The 20,605-nt window shown below is 40.0% G+C and overlaps 8 protein-coding genes across 8 annotated transcripts; 6 read left to right on the forward strand and 2 right to left on the reverse strand.

Annotated features, from left to right (window-relative positions):
- Window positions 1–2,605: 2,605 nt before the first annotated feature.
- On the reverse strand, window positions 2,606–4,480 carry BRETT_001880 (uncharacterized protein; the record flags this gene model as incomplete). The annotated part of the gene is made up of 1 exon (XM_041280419.1): window positions 2,606–4,480. One exon carries the CDS (start codon window positions 4,478–4,480, stop codon window positions 2,606–2,608), a length of 1,875 nt encoding a protein of 624 aa, XP_041135302.1.
- Window positions 4,481–4,911: 431 nt separating this feature from the next.
- BRETT_001881 (uncharacterized protein) lies at window positions 4,912–6,288 on the forward strand (the record flags this gene model as incomplete). The annotated part of the gene is made up of 1 exon (XM_041280420.1): window positions 4,912–6,288. The coding sequence occupies one exon, from the start codon at window positions 4,912–4,914 to the stop codon at window positions 6,286–6,288; it is 1,377 nt and encodes a 458-aa protein (XP_041135303.1).
- Window positions 6,289–6,361: 73 nt separating this feature from the next.
- Window positions 6,362–7,777, reverse strand: BRETT_001882 (uncharacterized protein; the record flags this gene model as incomplete). Its single annotated transcript, XM_041280421.1, has 1 exon — window positions 6,362–7,777. One exon carries the CDS (start codon window positions 7,775–7,777, stop codon window positions 6,362–6,364), a length of 1,416 nt encoding a protein of 471 aa, XP_041135304.1.
- Window positions 7,778–9,494: 1,717 nt separating this feature from the next.
- RHO1 (GTP-binding protein Rho1) lies at window positions 9,495–10,100 on the forward strand (the record flags this gene model as incomplete). The annotated part of the gene is made up of 1 exon (XM_041280422.1): window positions 9,495–10,100. The coding sequence occupies one exon, from the start codon at window positions 9,495–9,497 to the stop codon at window positions 10,098–10,100; it is 606 nt and encodes a 201-aa protein (XP_041135305.1).
- Window positions 10,101–11,130: 1,030 nt separating this feature from the next.
- On the forward strand, window positions 11,131–12,465 carry BRETT_001884 (uncharacterized protein; the record flags this gene model as incomplete). Its single annotated transcript, XM_041280423.1, has 1 exon — window positions 11,131–12,465. One exon carries the CDS (start codon window positions 11,131–11,133, stop codon window positions 12,463–12,465), a length of 1,335 nt encoding a protein of 444 aa, XP_041135306.1.
- A 1,114-nt stretch (window positions 12,466–13,579) lies between these two features.
- BRETT_001885 (uncharacterized protein) lies at window positions 13,580–15,415 on the forward strand (the record flags this gene model as incomplete). Its single annotated transcript, XM_041280424.1, has 1 exon — window positions 13,580–15,415. One exon carries the CDS (start codon window positions 13,580–13,582, stop codon window positions 15,413–15,415), a length of 1,836 nt encoding a protein of 611 aa, XP_041135307.1.
- A 598-nt stretch (window positions 15,416–16,013) lies between these two features.
- BRETT_001886 (uncharacterized protein) lies at window positions 16,014–19,271 on the forward strand (the record flags this gene model as incomplete). Its single annotated transcript, XM_041280425.1, has 1 exon — window positions 16,014–19,271. The coding sequence occupies one exon, from the start codon at window positions 16,014–16,016 to the stop codon at window positions 19,269–19,271; it is 3,258 nt and encodes a 1,085-aa protein (XP_041135308.1).
- Window positions 19,272–19,672: 401 nt separating this feature from the next.
- ALI1 (Putative NADH-ubiquinone oxidoreductase 30.4 kDa subunit, mitochondrial) lies at window positions 19,673–20,581 on the forward strand (the record flags this gene model as incomplete). Its single annotated transcript, XM_041280426.1, has 1 exon — window positions 19,673–20,581. One exon carries the CDS (start codon window positions 19,673–19,675, stop codon window positions 20,579–20,581), a length of 909 nt encoding a protein of 302 aa, XP_041135309.1.
- Between the last annotated feature and the right edge of the window lie 24 nt (window positions 20,582–20,605).

Raw genomic sequence — 20,605 nt, forward strand, 5'->3', positions numbered from 1 at the left:
TGCGTTCTTCCCTGATTTGCTTTCGTTTTTTTCTTCTGTTGTCAAGGTTCTTTGTTTCCTTAGGCATAGCCACTGGAGTTGAGCCTTCTGGATCCTCCGGCTTAAGTGAGCCCTTGACATCGAAAGCAGCGACCTTAATTGTCTATAAGGTCAAATCCATTGGATCCTGCTCCCAGTTCCTGAGCATTTTTCTGAGAAGTTTTATTTTATTTCATTTCTTTTCTTATTCCTTTTCTTTTTCTTTCTCTTTTTTCTTTGCATCGCATCCAACCGATCTATCACTCACTCAGCCAGTCAACCATCAACATTTCTCTTAGAGCCTCGGCCGTCTACCCGGGGATTCGCCGATTCTTGGCTCTCCCATCTCTTGGCTGGCATCTTCACTAGTTGCTTCACTTATCGGTTGGCCTGCCTCACATCAAATAATCAGGCATTCACTCTCTCCTGTTCGAAAGATTATTCGCTCTTTCTTGAACCTACTGGACTGTTGTTTCGATCAGTCACAGCTTGGCTTGCTGATGTGATGCTCCCTTTTCTCCTATTTTTTCCCCTTCTTCTTTTTCTTTTTCTTTCTCCTTCTTCTTCTTTTTCTTTCTCCTTCTTCTTCTTTTTCTTTTCCTCCTTCTTCTCCTCCTTTCAGGAACTCCAAAGCCTCAGGTGACGTTCGCCTTTCGACCATTTAGGCAGCGTCCCCTGACTCGCTTTCAGATGGATGAGTATGGAGACCACTCTATGGTCTCCGCAGCATCCTTACGATGGACGTTTTTCTTGTCCCCGAGTCCATCCAATCTTTCTTCTGGTCTTCTTGGACATTCCCAAAATCTTGACAGCTCTGCGAAACAGTCAGATGGTGCAATCTAGCGCCAACGCATTAATGTGGAGCATGACAGGAGACCACGAATCAGTATTCCTTTTTCTTTTCCTGCTTTGCCAGTCGGCCGACAAATACTCATCACTCCCACCGGTCTCTTGAAGAGCCGAGGGTGACCGATTGGTTTTCCAGCCTGGGGAAGCAAGGTTTATGCCGAGAGCAAATGGTATCACAGACTGTGTCGGACCGTACGGAGCGAAGTCTGTGGGTACCTTTCTGCCAGCTTACCAAACGGGTGTTCAAATGGGTGAATGAGCGCGTCCCGAATTCCTAGCTATGGGCGTCTAGCACGGTTCACAGGATAGTGAACGATGAGCCTGGGGTAGGTGATTGAAGGGTGAGAGTCTGCACTTGTTGTTGATCTTTCTGCTGCGCATGCCGAGGCACTGTTGCCGGGTCCGGATGCCGGAATTTTGGCGGTGCAATGAGGTCAATATCCTCTTTTCCATTCCTCTGTCCACGTCTCTTTTATTCTTAGACTTTTTTCTGTTTTCGTTCTTTTATTCCTTCACTCTTTTCCGCTTGACCAGCCTGGAAGTCCCCACCAATTCCAGTTTTCCTGTAGTTACAGCTCAGTTTCGGAGCTGTATGCCTATATACTGTATAGTACTTATATAACGGGGACTTTCACACACCGGTCTTGCGGACCCATCAAAAAGAACGTGGACTTTTGAGGAAAAGGAGAAGAGGTGAGGCCTCTTGCATCTGCACAAACATTCTGGCAGTATGGAAACGGCAGCTTTGCCAAAAGTGTGCGTACGTAGGAGAACTGCAATGAGGGGCAGCACTGGATCCTGAATTGAGCCAACCCAGGTAAATCTATTAGCTATCGACTGCGGATTTGTCTGCTGGATAGCACCGGCGGGTCTGACGGGCAACGATGCTTGCACCTATTGATCATCGACAGATGGAAGTTGGGGATCGAGTATGCCACAGGCCTCCCGGTCGGGGGGCCAGCTGGATGCCTACCTCAAAGCATAAACCAAGTAGAACCAGGTTGGCGATCCATGAGAGATCGCAACGCTTTGATTGAGAGTTTCAGGTCAAGCCATGTAGCAAAGCAGATCGGAGCCACATTCAAAAAGAAATCGGAAACGTGTCTTCATTGGTTTTCTAGGTAACAAATACGCGGCAATGCAGCGGCTCAGTTTACACTGGGAAAAAACAAAAGAGAGCAGCCAGCATGAGCGGAAAGCCTAGAGAAGAAAAGTGAGTCTTGTGCAAGTGCAGGAGCAGCACTTTGAGTTAGCGACGAGACGAAACAAGAAAGATTCTACCATCCATCTTTATTAGCAGGATCCCGGAGACGCATACAAGTGAAGCCACTTGGCTTTACATACATAGCAAGTATTTAAAAAAGGGCCTTAACATCCCCCAGGACTTAAACATTGGAAATCCTGATAAAAAAAAGGCCGATAACCAGAGTGGTGATATGGCATGCTAGGAAGCATCAGGGATTTTATGATTAGACACACAATATGTTGTCTCTGCCACTCTGCCTGTTATCTTTAGTCGTTGTTTGTTGTTTTTTCTTCTATTATCTTTTTATTATTTTTTTTAGTTTTTTTTTAAGCCTTGAATAAAGCTGTTTTTTTTCTTCCTGTTATTATCACCTCCGTGTAGACAGTTGTACTGTACTGCTAAATCTATAACATTCAAACTCTCGTTTATTAGTCATTCACACTGGATCTATAAAATTCAACTAAACCATCTTCCGTTTCGACACTCTCATAGTCAAAAGATGAATTCACTGTCGTATAGATGAACTGTCTTCTCGTCTATTTGTGATAAGAGACTAGCGTTTCCCTTGCTCACAGTTGGGAATACAAATCCTTCCACCTCCTTTCGTTTTGGAATCTTCTCTGGTATCGAATCTATTGTCTCATGGACATTGCTAACAAATTTCTTTTTGGTTTTTCCAACAGATGGCAACTCTGATGTTTCCTGGGACTCCAATGCATCCAAAAGATGACTATTGCTTGAGCTCACGTCTGGAAAAGAAAAACTGTCTATTTTCTCTTGCACTTTCAAATCACTCGGCACAGTCTTAATTCCACCAAAGTTAAACTTATTATGCTTGTTAGGTGCAAAACTCACAGGTTGCTCTTTTTCAGGCTCTTTGAAGTCAAATGATGCACTTGAAAAGCTCTTCTTCTCCTCACCGTTCCCGTTTGCGCTCTTTTTTGCCTCCTTAAGATCCTGCTTGAGGTTACTTATTAGCTTCTTGGAAAAACTGCCATTTGAGTCAAAGTGGAAACCATCAAACTTTTTGCCTTCCTCTGTGTCCACACCATTTATCTTCTGTGGCTTCTTAAACTCTGGAATCGATATCTTAGGCTTCTCTATATCCGTGGCTACCTTTGCTGGTTTGTGTATAGTAAAACCCGTAAGCACAGCTTGCTTTTGCTTTTCCTCCTTCTTAGGAGCCGGCTGTTCCTTCTTTTCAAGTATTTCTAACCTTTGGTCCTTAGACAAATCTATAAAAGAAGCTTTCTTCATCACTTTTTCAGGAGATGCTTTTGGTTTCGGTATGATCTTGTCCTTTTCATCTGCTTTAGGTTCGTTTTTTACCGTTTTTGGCTTTCCTTCTATTATAGACAACAAGTGCGCAGCAGTCTTACTCATTGGCTGCTTGACTTTCTGATCTGGTTTTGTTTCATCTGTCATTTCAATATCAATATCAAAGGCAGGCTCTTCTTGCTTCAAAGTAGGTGCAACCTTATGCGGCAATTCAGTATGAACTTCCTCCTCGCCGTCACTTTCTTCTCCAATATGTGTGAGATCTATCACTCCACCATTATACTTCTTCTGTTTCTTGTTTTTGTGACCTGTTTTTTCTTGCTCCAATTTGTGCTGCTCAATTTTTTTCCGCTCAGCAATCTTTTTTTCTAGCTCTTTCTTCTCCTTTAGTTGCTCTCGGTATTCCTCAAGCGGTGACCTAAATCTTTTCCCGGTGGATAATCCAGAATTGTGTGGTCTTCCATATCTGACTATCCTCTGTAAATGTGGCCGTCTAATAGTTTGGATTTTTGGTTTGTATGATGGCGTGTGAATTCGCACTGGTTCTTTCAAATTGCTAGGCCTGAGAATCGTCTTGTTTCCGTTCTCTGCCCCAATAACCGTCTGATTGTATCCGTGAAGAAGAGTGGAGTTGTTTGCCGATGTTCTCCCGCTTTGTGGATATATAAATGTAGTCCTATTTGGGAACATCGACTGTGATCCTCGTTGTGTTTTGTTGATCAGAGACATAACGCCTTCCACCTCAATTTCCGTTAGTGGCTGATCGCCCTTTCTCTTGAAAAACTCTGCGAGGGTGTCGTTCGGGTTACGGTTTGTAAATGTGGTGGACGCGTTGGAAAGATTTGACATATCTAAAGTGGATAGATTGCTGGCAGCATTAAGTGCAGAGGCGTTAAATGACATGTTAGGCCTGACAATCGATTTGTTTGCCTGTAGGATTCCAGCTGGCCTTGTGTGTTGGTTTTTCCTTGTTTCGTCAGCAGCCTTTGAAACGCCTGAAAAGATTCTTCTCATTTTGGAAAAGAGCCCTCCAGAGTTCCTTCCAGCCCTGTTACTTTGGTCTTGATTTGCCATATCACGTCTTATCATGATAAAGGAGCTGAGCCTTGTGCTCTTAGAAGCAGTATCTTGTGGTCTAAGAATGCTTGAAGCAGTGTTCGATAATATTGGAGGGAAAAAGGTATAAGAGCATTCTGTAAATTTCAATGAAGGAATTAGGGTAAGGAGAAAAAAATGCCGCAAACATCATAAGCGGAAGAAAATGAAAGAAAAAAAAAAAAAAAAAAAAGTAGGGAAAGGAAAAAAAGCTCGGAGTAGGTAAGCAAGAATGGGGCTGGCATATGTGAAAAGGATAGTACGTTTTTCATGCCTGTTTCAGCCCAGTCTCAGATTGAGAGCCTAAAATTTAGCAGCAGCTGTGATTGAACAGAGAAATGCAATCCGGCAAAAAGGAACAGCCAACAAGTAGAGGGTTTCAAATTTCCGTTCAATAATCCAGATATCACTATTTAAAAGGCAAAATGACGGCTGCCGAATCAATTGGAAGTGCCATTGTTGGTGCACTTGCCTGCCAAAGGGATTCGTATCTGAAGACACTTACAACTACTGTCATCTCCTGTAAACAGCATGTTGTTTCTGCGGGTTCTGAGTCAGTGAATAAAGCGAAGAAAGGCAAGAAATTCAAAAAGGTAAAACAGTCAGTTGAAGGGAAGTCTGGGGGTGAAAAATCATTGCCAGACGAAAACGCAAAGAAACTGTACAAAGTTGAATTTCAGGACACTATTCTTTTCCCTGAGGGAGGAGGGCAGCCTTCTGACACTGGATTCTTGACGGTGAGGTGTAAGGATGAATGTGATACCGACTCGCACGTCATCCCAGTTTCACATGTGAAAAGAGAGGGACTGAAAGCAGTTCATATTACTTCGGAGCCTATTTCAGTTGGTGCCGAAGTGGGGATGCAGGTGGACTGGAAGCGGAGATTCGATCACATGCAGCAGCATACGGGTCAGCACTTACTTTCTGCCGTGTTAGACAAGCGGGATTTGCCCACTTTAAGCTGGAACATGGGTGAGACCACCAACTATATCGAGATTCCAAGAAAACTCAGTGAGCAGGAATTGTGTGACGTGAGCGACGAGGTAAATGCCTTAATTACGCAGGGCGTCCCAGTTTCTGTGGAGATCCCACCCAAGGAAGATGTGAAAAAGACCAAGATGCCAAAAGACTACGACTTGGATCTCGGAGTTCTCCGTGTGGTCCACATTGGAAATATAGACTCCAATCCTTGCTGTGGAACCCACCTCTCGTCGACTTCGCAGATCAAGGCTGTGGTTCTACTCAATGAGGCCCGTGGCAAGGGCACTAACTTCAGGCTCAACTTCGTTTGTGGTGACAGGGTGGTGTCTTTTACGCGTGGTGAAGATAGTGTTATAAGATCTCTAGTTGGATCGATGACATGCCAGGAGCAGATGCTTCCGGACAAAGTTAGGGATCTTGTGAAGGATCACAAGAGACTCCAGACCAGGGAGACGAGTCTAATGAAGGAGATCGCGGAGTTGAAAGCCAAAGAGCTGCTTGCAGACCTAGAATCTAGAAACAAGTCTCTTGTTTTTCACCACAGACCGGACGGCGATCTCTCGTACATCTTTCATATTTTCAAGTCAATGACGCCTCTTGCTCATGGCACCGTTGCCCTTATTACTGGGGAGACGCACATGCCGGGTGCAGTAATTGTCTTTGGGCAGCATGTGGATCCTGTAGTTGCTGAATTGAAAAAGCACATCGGGTTGGTTAGAGGTGGTGGAAAGGACAAGTTCCAGGGTAAGATAGTGTGCTTTGAGAAGGGAGAGCTGGACTCTACGCTCAAGGCTTTGCAAGGGCTGAAATTGGAGGACTAGGATTGAACTTTACATGTACTTAGCTAAGAATAGGGTGTACCTAAACTATGAATTGTATCTTCTTATTAAATTATTAAGCGCTCTGGTTTTCTCTATAAGTATGCATATTAAATTTACCCATCGACCTCGTCGATGCCCGTTTCTTCGTTGGCCTGTTATCCCTGCGATCCCTGTCTCCCATAATCCATGTTGATAGAGTCGATCTCTTGTGTCTGAGAAGCCTGCTTCTAATCGAATCGTCACGTTTCTTGATCATCTTCAACTTGTGGATTGTTCGTTCCAGCAGACCATTTTTGTAAGTATCGGACGACATTCTGGATACGGAACATTCTGAGGCCGTGTACTTGCTCGAAAATGTGCAATCTGTTAGCAGATTACTGTGTTGGTTATTGCTTGCTGAGTATGTATCCAATATGGCCGTATTTTGTGTTTCACATTCCGTTCCCTGAAGTGTAGTATCGTTTGCAAAGCAGCTGCATTCTGTTTCAGCCTCTGAAGAGTTCACTGAGTAATCTGTGGCATTATCTGTGCTTTGCATTTCCTTTTCTTCTTTCTCCCCACATTTTCTTTCCTCTTCTTCCTCCTCCTGGGAATACATCGCCTTTAATGATCCCCAAATGTTCTCGTACTCCTCAAAGCAGTCGGAGCACACGAGTTCCTTGAAATTCCGGTTAGCCGGTATCAAACTGCTAGTTTCATAAAGTGGTCTATCACAAATCACACAGTATTTTAACCGTCCACTCTCTCTTGCCACTGAAGGTTGCTCCTCTATGATTTCCCTAACATATGGCTCTGTGTCATCATGTCCTGAAGTTACAGAAGACAGTGTTGATATGGTCGAAAAAGCTGAGGGTTTGTGCTTGAGCTCAAGGGAGTACATACTCAGACTTGCACGCTTAGAATTATCGCTTGAACTTCCACCATGTGCACTAAAATTCTGATTTCCTGACATAAAGGACGGCTCTGGTATTGCTCTCCGCGTAGAGCAGCCGGTACTTTCCTGCTTCATCGATTCTTTAAAGTCAAGAACTGATATCCGTTTACGGCATTTGTGAGCATATGTCCTGCTTCTCGTATTTGACAAGCATTCATTTTGAGGCTCTAAGTTCTTGAAGATACTCTCTGCATCCTCAATATAATCCTCCACTAACACCAATGGTTCACTTTCATTCACTTCCTCTAGTGGTCTTTTCCTTGAGTTTCGTTGTGCCATACGGCAACTATTCCATTTTGATTTTCCAACTGTGGTTCCTCCTTTTGCCTGGCATCGATTCTCCTTGTCTGTAATTGTGCGGTCTGACGTGAATGGGCTTTCGTACTCTCCCCCGGCAACCAAGCTCTCATCCTCTTCTCCTATTGGATGAGCTAGCGGGAATGATGTGAGCTGAGTGTTGTCAATTAAATCCAATCGAGATGTCTTCTTGCCAATAGGCTTGGCACAATTGCCCGCAGTATATTCTCGGCTGTATAATTGACTGTTCCCATTCATAAATTTTTATGGCACCTTTATTTAAGGTCCTGTCAAACGCAAGAGTGTTAAAGCACTCGTACAGGAATGCAGTATTTTTATACAATGACGTGAAAAAAAAAACGGTTGCTGAAGCGTTAAGGTGATGCTGAAAAAATGATTTCTTAATGTTAACAAAATTAGTTATACGTGCCTACCCAGATCAACACAAACTAATATTGATGATAAAGTCAATTGTTGATTTGTTACGGGGCGTTTCCAACTTGCAATGTTGCTATTAAGCATAGGTCACATTTTCCACTTCGCTTAAACCGTTTCCGTGCCTTTCCCATATGTTTTCCTGTTTCCTAATACAGACTGGGGATTCGCGGAATTTTTTTTTTTTTTTTTTTTTTGCTGTGACCGTTTTTACTCGATGTGGTGCGACCATGTTTTCTTTGTATGTATTTACGTGCTTTTTCTTCAGGTTTCTCTAATTTCAATCGTGACAGTGTTAATGTATACTTAATACGCTGACTGGCTGGGTTAATTCATAAATTTATGCAAATTTTAATGCTGAAAGTGCGCCATTTCTAGAAAAGAATGTATATTTCGTTCTATTTTTAGAACATCTAGAAAAAAAAAGGTTTAAAAAATGATTCCCAATGAGACCGTATCAAGATAAGATATTCATTTAAGTTAAAAGATATAGAATAAATTCAGGTATTCTCAAATTATAACATTATGATGTTAAGTATTTTCTGAGTATGAATCAAATAAAAACGTTTTAAATTGGATAATGTCTTATCTAATTCACGGAATTTCGGATATTAGGTTTATAATTCCGATTTGTTTAGGAAGGGATTTACCCATATTATACACCCAATAGAAACTTCATACTCCAATTCAAATTGTATTACAAGTTTCTTGAAGTCATTATAGAAATTTCCGTTGAATTATCAAGTGAAAATCCTACATTTCTGGACTTGATCCAGCTGAATATTAAAAAGTTGGATTATTAAATCACGTGACTGAATGGGGCTCGGAGCCTTTTGTATACATTTCGTGCGGGTGTTTTTATAAATAGCAAATTAGAAAGGAGAAGTTAAAACCTAAAAGAAGAAAGATATATATAGCTGTAGTGTGTTTTTGAGGGTTAATTTAAAGCTATATTAATAGCGAATTTTCTGTATCTTCGTGGCTAATTTATCGATAGGCCCATATATCTTATTTTGGATGATGTGATTGAATAACCTCCAAAAGTCTGGATTCCCTCATGCTCTCCCTTCATTTTTTTTCAGCCATCATTTTCGATTTTCATAGTTTTGGTCTTAATATTTATTTTTATTCTCCTTTTTTCTTCGCATAAGTTTTTTTACCATTTTTTTTTCTTCATTTATTTTTTCCATGTACCGCCTGCCTGCTGATCTTGTTTCTTTGTCACTACATATTCTTTACTAGATCAAAAGTATCAAGAAAAACAGTATATATATACATTAGGAGATACAATTATCTTTTAATTGTCAAGCGGTTGAATCTACGACAGAATTAACGCTTGAAAATTTATAGTGCTCATATCAAATCAAAGTTAATTAAGTCAAATAACTTTGATAAGGGTGGAAATAACAAAAAGGAGGATACCCAAGGGAAAAGAACTCCAAAAAGTTACACTGTTTGATAGCTTCACAGATAGATCATAGCAGGTTTATATCCTTCTAGGGAAGTTTAATAGCCAACTAAAATATATTAATAATCCAAAATGTCAGGTGTCGGAGCTCCTATGCCAAAGATTAGAAAGAAATTGGTTATTGTCGGTGATGGTGCATGTGGAAAAACCTGTTTGTTGATCGTATTTTCAAAAGGTGCATTCCCAGAACTTTATGTTCCAACCGTGTTTGAGAATTATGTTGCGGATGTTGAGGTCGATGGCAGAAGAATCGAGTTGGCCTTATGGGATACTGCTGGTCAGGAGGATTACGATAGATTACGTCCACTATCTTATCCAGATTCCAACGTGATTTTGATCTGTTTCGCCGTCAGTGCTCCAGATACGTTGGAGAATGTTGAGGAGAAGTGGATTTCCGAAGTGCTACACTTCTGCCAGGGTGTTCCTATCATCCTCGTTGGTTGCAAGATAGATCTTAGAAATGATCCAAAGACTAACCAGCAATTGGCAAAGTTGGGACAGAAACCTGTTTCTACAGCCGAGGGTCAGGCGGTTGCCGAGAAGATCAAAGCATTGACTTACATGGAATGCTCCGCTAAGCTTAACCAGGGTGTGAGGGAAGTGTTTGAGACTGCCACCAGGGCTGCTCTTCAGACTAAAGAGAAGAAGGAGAAGAAGAGAAAATGCTTGTTACTCTAAGTGGGTATTATTAATACTACCTTTCCCCCTCTTTAGTTTCTCGCCATTTACTTAATCTGGGCGTCGGCTCTGTTTATCATTTTCGAGAATGTAAAGCTAAGCAAGCTGCACTGATTTATTTTAATCCATTTTCTTTTTCGAAATTTCAAAAAATCCTGCATTTAACTCTAGTCTTTTGGTGGGCCATCTATGATCTAAAGTGTATGCACTCCAAATTGACTGATAATTCACATCTCAGTTTTTATTAGTCGTTATCAGACTATCTTTTTCTGTTCTAAGTCAAATGCTTTATTTTTTTCTTTCTTTCTACTTGATTTGACTCCTTCGACCAAAATTTTTTTTCTTTTTGCTCAATCCTTTTTTCTCTCACCTCATCCCAGGTTGTTTTTCATACCAAATTCAATCATCTGTGTTTATGTACGTGATTCACTTGTAGCACATATGTTATAGTTACAACTTGTTTCATGAAGAAATGTGCTTACTATTGCACAAGTTAAACCATTGAGTAGTATTAGAAATTAAAACCTTTCTTGCTTTTTTAATTCTACAAATATAGGAGTGAAATAAATGAACTATAAAAGTTGGCGAAGCATGAATGTAAGATAGCGATGTAATGAACATATATGTTGGAGTATGTATAACCAATACCATGGTAGCAAAAATTTAATGCAAAAAGCAGTAAAGAATTGCTATGTTTTAGCCACCATAAAACCGTTATCGTAGTGTTTGAAGCAATCATATTAATTTGCAGCTAAATGATAGTATCAATAGTCCAAATGCAGTTATTAATGAAAGTATGTTTTTGATAAAATTATAGTAGATGGTTATCGCGCGGCTATCTAATCTTTCTATCGGCACAAAGCCAAGAAGATCGAAGAAAGAAATTCCTGAAATTTTTTCAGGTTGAAAAATATTCAATCCTGGGAGGGTCAAGAGTTCCATGCTTTGACTTTGGATGCTTATGAACTCAAAACGATAAAGTTAAGGATCACAGTGATACGGGCCACAAGAAAGCTTTTACATAGAAAGAATGGGCAAGAAATCAAAGAAAAAGGGTATCGAGAAAGCACATAGATCATCGGCTTATCCCATATTAGAGATAAGCCACTCTATTAGCGATCCGCTATTTGCCGCAGCATTCCATCCATCAGCAAACATATTTGCAACAGGAACTGCCAAAGGCTACTTGAGACTTATGAAGTATGATGCTAACAAGTTGGAGAATGCAATTGTTCAGCAAAAAGAGCCTGTTTCTTCAGGTGCAGAAGAGGAATTACCTCCTTGGACATCGATTGGTGTCTACGGTGAAGAAGTAGACCTGGATGACGTAATTAATGACGATGTTCAGGTCTGCTGGAAGGCCAATCAACATAAAAAGAGCTGCAGGGATATAAAATTCGATTATGAAGGAAAGCACATTTATACAGCCGGCCATGATGGTATATTAAAGAAAACAGATGTGGAGACGGCTAAGGCAATTGGTGAAACTTCAATAGAGGAGGGTTCATCGGCAATAACAAGAATTCTCACTGTTCCAAACAAGAACTTTCTTGTTGTTGGTGATGAGGGCGGTGATATAACATGCTACGACACAAAAAGTATGAAGAAGATTTATCACATAGCAAAAGTGCACGATGATACAGTGAACTGTATCAACAGTTGCATTCCCAAGTCGGACTATAAATTTGTGAGTGTTGGATCAATGACAGTAGCAAACTGGGATATCAGAAAGGAAAAGGTTCTACACAAAAGTGAGCAACAAGATGACGAGTTATTTTCCTCGTGCTGGGCAGATCAAGAGACACAAAAAACACTATTGGGAGGAATGGCGGGTGGAATAGTAACATTATGGAAGCCGTATCTGAATGAGTTTGAAGATCAAATCTCGAGGATAAACATAAATAAGAACGAATCTGTGCAGTCTGTTATCAGTGCAATGGATTCTGCTTCTAGATTTGCTTATGCCGGTCTTTCCGACGGAAAAGCAGTTAAATTGGATGTGGAAAATGGCCAAGTTATTGATTTCAGGAACCACAGTAATGATGGAACCGATGATGTGGATGGCTTGGATCTTGACTATGAGTATCGCTTGGTTACATTCGGAATGGACAAGTTGAAAATATGGACTAATAAATATGACGATCCAGATTCAAGTGAGGAGGAGAATCTAGACGGCGACTCGGATTCAGAGTTTAATAATACAGGTAGTGATGAGGAATCGGAAAATGGTTCTTCTAGTGACAATGAAGAAGAGGTTCAAAAGGACAACAAAAGAGCTTTAGAGACGGACAAAAAAACTAAAAGCAAAAATAAAAAGGCCAAGAAGAACGGCAATCCTAGTATTAGAAGATTCGAGGGGTTATGAGAAGATATTTAAGGAGGTTGTCACAAAATAAATATGGTGTGTATGTAATGCTATTACTCAAACTTAAAAAGTGCGGAGCTTAATTGACCCGACGATGAGTTAGTCACTGATGCTGTAGACCCTGAGATCTGGGATCTGGTATCTACAAAGCCTAAAGTACATAGTCATCACTTCTGAATTGCTGATTTCTGTGTTCACTAAATAAAGTTTATAACTTTTAATAATTCTAGTTAGAGATTTGAAAACCGTTCTAAAGTTTTACTTCAGATATCATTTCAGTGCAGAGCGCCAATTTGTATTTCCGTTGCGTAATAACGATATTCTTTAACAGAAATATTTTTAAGTCCACGCTTGTTTTGATACAATAAAATGACTTTACGAGCAACTTTAGGGTTCCAATGTAGCAACTAAATACAGCCGTATAATTAGTAATGCATTCCTTTTCCAAATTTAAAAGAAAGAAACGTTGGCCATCGCTGAATTTATTATTTCGGTGAATGAAACTGGATAGCAGATTGAAAATTGAATAAGAAGCGATACAGGTTAAAGGCCGGGAAAGATTCAAGGAAATAAATGTAGTGTTTGGCCGAAAAAATATAGGGAAGGGGAAAAAATAAAAGTTTTTATTCTTTACAGTTTGTTGATATAATGATGACGTCAGGTCGGGTGGAAATTACGTTCCAAAAAAGTAGCCAAGATTTTTTATTGTTAGGGAATCATGGGATCTGATTGTAAAGGGATCTTACTTGAAAGCATTGTTCGACATATTATATATTCTCTTTGGCAGTATCCGGCTATATTGTCTGAGATTCGAATTCTTCCTTCAGAAAGGGCGTAATTACTACATTGTCAGCTAAATATGAACTCTGCTATTGTTTTACCGCACTATGGTTACCTAACACTGGCACAATTTTGTCACACATACTGGTTGCAGCCACCGATTAAGCAAACGATAAATAGTTTCATTCATTCTAGTTGAAACAAGTATACACATATATATAAAGGGAACATATCTCATTAAATGTGAAATATTTCTTTTGGCAGAGTGTACAATTATTTTTAAAAAGAAGAAGAATAAAAATTCAACGACCAGAAGGAATCATCAGAAAGAAAAATGCCAGATTATATCAAAAGAGACACTAGACCCAATGATACCACTTTACAAAAGAAAATAGTCGGTGAAAGGGATCCAAAAAAAATTGATTCCACAATTATGAACTCATCTTCTGGAAGTGAATCGACTTCAACGAATATTGAATCATCACACTCCGATTCTTCTAGTTTGGATATTTCACTAGAAATTACTGAACTGCAAGATGTCAAGTGCAGTTTAAAGGACAGACACTGCTGTTGGGGATTAGAAGGAAGAAAGCTCAGAGTGTTGATCACCTTCATTTGTGTTGTTGGCTTTTCTCTTTTTGGATACGATCAGGGACTTATGAGCGGAATTCTATCTAATGCAGACTATATGAACACATTTCCAGCAGTTAAGGGAACTAGTCGTCATGCTACAGTTATTCAGGGTACTGTAACATCCTGCTATGAGCTTGGATGCTTTTTTGGTGCTTTAACTGCACTCTGGGCCGGTGAAAAGCATGGAAGAAGGCCAATGATGCTTTTTGGTGCATTTGTGTTGACAATAGGAACATTTATTACGATATTCCCATTTAAAGGACACTGGCCTTTGGGTCATTTCATCATTGGAAGGGTTGTGACCGGAGTTGGAAACGGGTTCAATACTGCAACCATCCCAATGTATCAATCAGAATTGAGTCGGCCGGAGATGAGGGGAAGACTTGTCAATTTGGAAGGTTCGTTTGTTGCAGTTGGAACTTTTCTTGCTTACTGGATTGATTTTGGTCTTTCTTATGCCTCAGGTTCTGTTTCATGGCGTCTTCCGATCTCTATCCAGATCATATTCTCTGCAACATTGCTTGTTGGAATTATGGGACTTCCAGAATCTCCAAGATGGTTGGTTTCCAAGGGAAAGATTAGTGAAGCCTGCTATGTTCTAGGAAAAAACAAAGGACTTCCATATGACGATGACGAAATTATTGCCGAGATCACTGCTGTCAGGGATGCAGTCAACAAATTTGATAGCAAACAACTTACCCTTGAGGAAATTTGGAACAGCGGTAAGCACCAATATTTCAAAAGAATGGTTGTTGGTGCTTCCGGCCAATTTTTTCAACAGTTCACTGGCTGTAATGCCGCTATTTACTACTCCACTATTTTATTTGAGAATACCATTGGCTTGAGCCGTAGAATGTCATTAACACTTGGTGGTATTTTTTCCACTGTTTATGCACTCTTTACCATTCCATCTTTCTTTATGGTTGACAAACTTGGAAGAAGACCGCTCTTTTTTATTGGTGCAATTGGACAAGGTGTGTCTTTCATTATTGCATTTGCTTGTTTGATTCCGGATACAGAAGAATCTGCCAAAGGTGCGGCATTCGGCTTGTTTTTATTCATTGCATTCTTTGCCTTTACTCTCCTTCCTCTCCCATGGGTTTATCCACCAGAAATTAACTCTTTGAGAACCAGAACATTTGCAACCTCCGTGTCTACATGCACAAATTGGCTTTGTAACTTTGCTGTCGTGATGTTCACCCCCATCTTTATCAATCAGACAAAGTGGGGATGCTACCTCTTCTTTGCATTAGTTAACTTTTCCTATGTTCCCTTCATCTACTTTTTCTATCCTGAAACAGCTGGTAGAGCATTGGAGGAAATTGATATCATTTATGCAAAGGCTTATGTCGAACATAGATCTGTTGTTTCGGTTGCAAGCAGTATGCCAAAGCTTAATTTCCAGGAGATGGAACAGGAAAGTAAAAAGCTCCATCTTAATGGAGATTTTAAGGGTGAGACTGAATTTACTGAGGTGAATCTTCGGAAGACATCATTGTTGGAGAAAAGACAACCAACTTCCGAAAATATAGTTTAAAAAAAAAAGGCAAAAAAAAAGCAGGGACTTAATGAGGAGACGCTCTGAATCGGGAAATTGGTTTCTTTGATTATATATCGCTAAGGTGCACATACATAATACACGCATAAAGGAAATACAGGCTTTCATGCACATCTATACATTTAATAATACATTGAGTGTTTCATAACTTAACCAAGACTTGTGTAGTACTCTCCGTATTTTCATTCTTTGACTTTCTCTCTTTCTTGTTTTTTTCTTGTGAAGGCTTTAAATTTGTAACAAATACATATTAGATATTTGATCTGTACTTCATATGATAGGCCGGCCCATCTGCCTCGCAGATTGTGGGTAACTTTTCTCTTATTATTTTTTTTATTTTTTAATATTCTCCGATATTTGTGCTGGAAATTTTCTCGTCAGAATACAAAAGTATTCTCCGTTTTAACTTTTTCATGCTCTCTTACGTAAACTCTATTTTGCCTCCTACCCCCATTATCTCTGGGTGTTGACTTGAAAAATTCTGTACCGCTGAACTTTACTATGAATTGAATAGTGGCTCGTTCTTCAGCATTTTGAACGCTTTGTCAGGTAAAATTAACAGCAGGAATTAGCCACCATGTCACTTGAAGTAAAATCACATATAAATCAGTTTATGGTCTCATCAGACCCAAAATCCAGTGAGCCGTTAAAGGCAATCACTGCCATAGTGACGCTTATCGGGCAAGATAAGATGTCATTACTTGATTTGGTTAAGAACTTGGGTGATTTTTTAACTGATGAAGAGGAATCAATCAGAAGAAGGTCATTGCTATTACTATCAAGCACTTTGGGTGAACTGAATTCCAAAAAACTGGGTCCCCAGGATATCAAAGTTCTGCTAGCATTTTACAGCAGCAAGTTAGATGATATTGTTTGCACAAGAGATGCTCTTTTAGGTATCATATCATTGCTAAAGATGGACAGACTTGATAAGAATGACATAACCATATATTTGAATCAGATAAATGAAAAGTATGATCCTTCTGAACAGTTGGCTTCAGCTAGGTACCTAGCATTTTCTTCATTGAATTGCATGCTCGACAAATATCCAGAATACCTTTCTTCAAATTTGAACGATATTTTTATAGATTCCTTTATCAAGGTCACCACAAATGAAAAGGACCCCAAAAATTTGATGCTGTCTTTCAAAATTAACAAAAAGATTTCCGAGTCTTTCGATATTTCTGCCAAAGAGTCGGATCTGTTTGATTGCCTCTTTTGCTACTTTCCTATTTCATTCAGGGCTCCAGAGAACAATCCATACGATGTTACCGGTGATCAGCTTAGGCAAGCTCTTCGTGATTGTATCTCATGTAATTCGTTGTATGCGAAGGATGCCTTTCCAACTCTTTTGGAAAAACTAACATCTACAACACCATCAGTTCGAATGGATGTACTTCAAACCATAAAACAGTGCATTGAAAAGTATGATGTTTCCACCATTGAAGAATATTGGATGACGTTGTGGAATTCGTTGAAATACGAAATTTTACACAAGGAGTTGGCCAGTGCAGAGACTGTCGGTGAGATGCTCAAATACTACGGAAATGCTGAAAGTATAGATGAGAGGCCAGTTGCCACTACCTTAAAAATATTTGAATCTATGTCCAAGCGGTTCCAGGACCCTACTCGTGGTAGCTACAGAGACTATCTGATTTTGGTCTACGATTCGTTGAAACCGTTTTTAGAGGACCCAAAGAGCACCAAAGTGAAGCAATCAACCATTATTATGTCTATTATGTGTGGTGCAAATGAAAACACATTTAATCTTCTTATCGACAGGGTGATGTCGTCGCTCTTTAAGCGGGCAAAGAGTGCCACCGGATCAGAAAATATGAATATCAACGATGAGAGGATGCTTCTGTCAAACGTTTCCTTTATGCTAGATGCATATTACAGGCTCTATGATGATTCGAAGGCAGTGGTGGACTCCAATAACAAATTCTTCAAGTTCAAGGATGACATCATGATGATCATCAACCGCTCGTTGCTTTCTACGTCGAATGTGGAAGTGAAATTAAGGTGTCTTGCCGTTAGGTTAGCGGTGAAACTTTTCAAGTTGAATCAATTTTTACAGGAGGAAGAGCGTCAACTTATGGTTCAAACATTAGGAGATGTTTTACTCGATGATACAAACAAAAATACATTTGCACAGATTTTGGCAGCACTATCCACCATTTCCAAAATATATCCTATGCTAATCTTGGAGTACGTTGTTCCAAAATTGATGGTTTTACTACCGGATGGCACTAAACGAGATGAATATACTCCGACGGTTACCACTGAGTCCAAATTGACTAAAGAAGAAGTTCTTGACACATTGTTAAAGCTATCTGACAACAAGCTCGTGGCAAATTCTGTGATAATTCGACTTTTGAATATGTTGGAGTTGATTTTGAAAATCAAGGAGGGGGCCAGCGCAAAGGAAAATTCACGTTACTGCAAATTGTTGCTTTTCACAATATCAAAGGCCTTGAGTGGACTCTCGTACAAGGATTCCACGGAAGACTACTTGACCAAATTCTTGCCATCGTTCTTACCACTAGTATTCAACAACATTTGCTTTGATAAGCAATCATGCATTTATAGAAGTGCTGTTTCTGTTGAATATGTGAGCCGTTCTGTGAAGGAAATAGTGGGTAAGTGCTCTCTTTCTACACATCAACAAATCATTAATGATGCATTTTCATTACTTGCAAATAAAGGTTCAGATAATCACAAGAACCACCTTGTTTCAGGAGAATTTGACAGAGTGATTGATGTTCGTGAAGGTAATGGCACAATTCTTATGCCAGTATTGTTGGCATTTTGCTCTGCTTGTAGCTACGAAAATGTGAAATTACCTGTTGACAAGATTAAATTTGTTGATTCATTAGTTGCGGCACTCGATGACAAACATCTAAAACTTGCTGAAAGACAGGCATGCTTGCAGTTGATATCGGTTACTGTAAATAAGTGGTTTACAGGGGAGCAAGATACTTATCTGAGATCTAAATTTGAGGAAATTGGTAATGGCCTTACCGAGAATAGTGATTTGGCAGCCGTTATAAATATTTTAGAGGTTCATATCTGGGTTACAAAGGGATTGATGTTGAGAGATGATTCCCTTACCAAGACATATGTGGACTGGATGGTTGATGCCTTGGACAAAAATCAAAATGGTCAGAGTAATAGCTACAAGAAGTTCAGAAATTTTATTCCTAGATGCTTTGACATCTTACTAGAAGATAAAGACGATTATGCCAACTGCTTCAAATGCTATACTAGGCCAATTGGGGCATTTGGAAAATCGGTTGCCGTTAATGCTAACATTAGAAAGTTGTACAAGCAGAAGTTTACGGACCATGTTCTTCCTCTTCTTATCAAAAGATTTCAAGAGACAAGTAACGGTGAGGATAAGGCTGATTTGATGGCCATATCCGCCATTGTCAAGCACTTGAATAGACAGCTTATCAATCCTCACTTGAAGCAATTTACGCCAGTGCTTATGTCGGCATTGAAGCATGATGAGATGATCATATTGGATGCTGCTCTAGAAATATTGCGTACGAGTATTGAGGAGCTTCCGGAGGAAGTGGAAGCACAAATTTATACTGTCATCCCAAGATTGTTGGAGATTTTGAACGATACCAATATTTCAAAGACAGAGGAGTCGAGGGAGAAGGTGCTGAGATGCTTGATTGGAATTTCTAAGTTTACCCTTCATAAGATTATGCCATTTAGAGATGACATAATTCTGGGATGTGAAAGTGCATTGGATGATGATAAGCGTGCTATTAGAAAGTTGGATTGTGATTGCCGGCAGATATATTATGAGCTTGGCCATTCGACATGATATATTGAGATATGGGTATGATAACTGACTATAATACGCAAACATGAAAGACATTAGAATATATTTGAATGAATAATTAAATGGATGTAGTAAATGAATGTAGTGAATGGATGAAATAGGTAGTAAAGAGTATGATGTACTTAAAAGCAAGAAGAGTAAAACCTTACAGAGCCGATTGACGCGACGGCAACAATTCTATTTAATTATTTTGCTATTGGAGAAACAGCGAACAGGCGGCCGAAAAAAAAGGTTGGATTAAACGGACAGGGGAAAAATAATGAGGATGTAAAATGTCAGTCGAGTCTCGTACAGTTGGAATAATCATAAACACAAACAACATTTGATTGGTGGGTGCTAAACTAATCAAAAGCTGCACAATTAGCATATATAGGATAGCAGAAATGTTATCGTATTATAGGAGATTGGGGACCCAAGCTTTTAGGGGGGCCTCAAATAAAAGTTTTGCTAGAGCATTTTGCAATAGTAGCATCAGATTGAACAAGGCAGTGGAGATTAAGCATGAGACAAAACCAGTGGAGTCGATAAAACAACATCCAACGTATGAGGATCTTCCGAACCCACGTGAGTTTCCCCGAGCAGAAATACACGAAGTGAACCAACCAATTGTGGATCCAAAGGACAGATACAAAGAGCAGACAGCAGAACTTCATAAATTCGGCAGATATATCATGGGTTGCATGCCCAAATTCATCCAGCAGTTCTCGGTCTGGAAGGACGAATTGACCCTATATGTGGCACCATCTGCGTTGAAACAAGTGGCAACATTTTTACGGGATCACACCTCATCGCAATTTAAAGCATGTATGGACGTGACCGCTGCAGATTACCCTACCAGACATAACAGATTTGACGTGATGTACGATCTTCTATCTGTGCGGTTCAACTCGCGTATCCGTATTAAGACATACGCGTCAGAGGTGAGCCCAGTTCCAAGTCTTGTCCCTGTGTGGCCAGGATGCAACTGGTTTGAGAGAGAGACGTATGACATGTATGGAATTTTCTTTGAAGGCCATCCGGATCTCCGTAGAATCATGACTGACTATGGCTTTGAGGGCCACCCATTGAGGAAGGACTTCCCTACCACAGGATACACCGAGGTCCGCTATGATGCCGAGAAGAAACGTCTGGTTTACGAGCCTTTAGAAATGACGCAGGCTTGGAGAAACTTCAAGGTTGGATCCTCCGTGTGGGATCAAGTTGGTGATGGCATTGATACCACCCCAGCAGACTTCAAGCTTCCAAAGCCAGAGATTGATGAGGAGAAGAAAGACGACAAAGGTAAGAAATGAGCGACGCATATCATGCAACCTCTT

This window comes from Brettanomyces bruxellensis, chromosome 4 (assembly GCF_011074885.1).
Source record: "Brettanomyces bruxellensis chromosome 4, complete sequence".
Taxonomy (NCBI): Eukaryota; Fungi; Ascomycota; class Pichiomycetes; order Pichiales; family Pichiaceae; genus Brettanomyces; species Brettanomyces bruxellensis.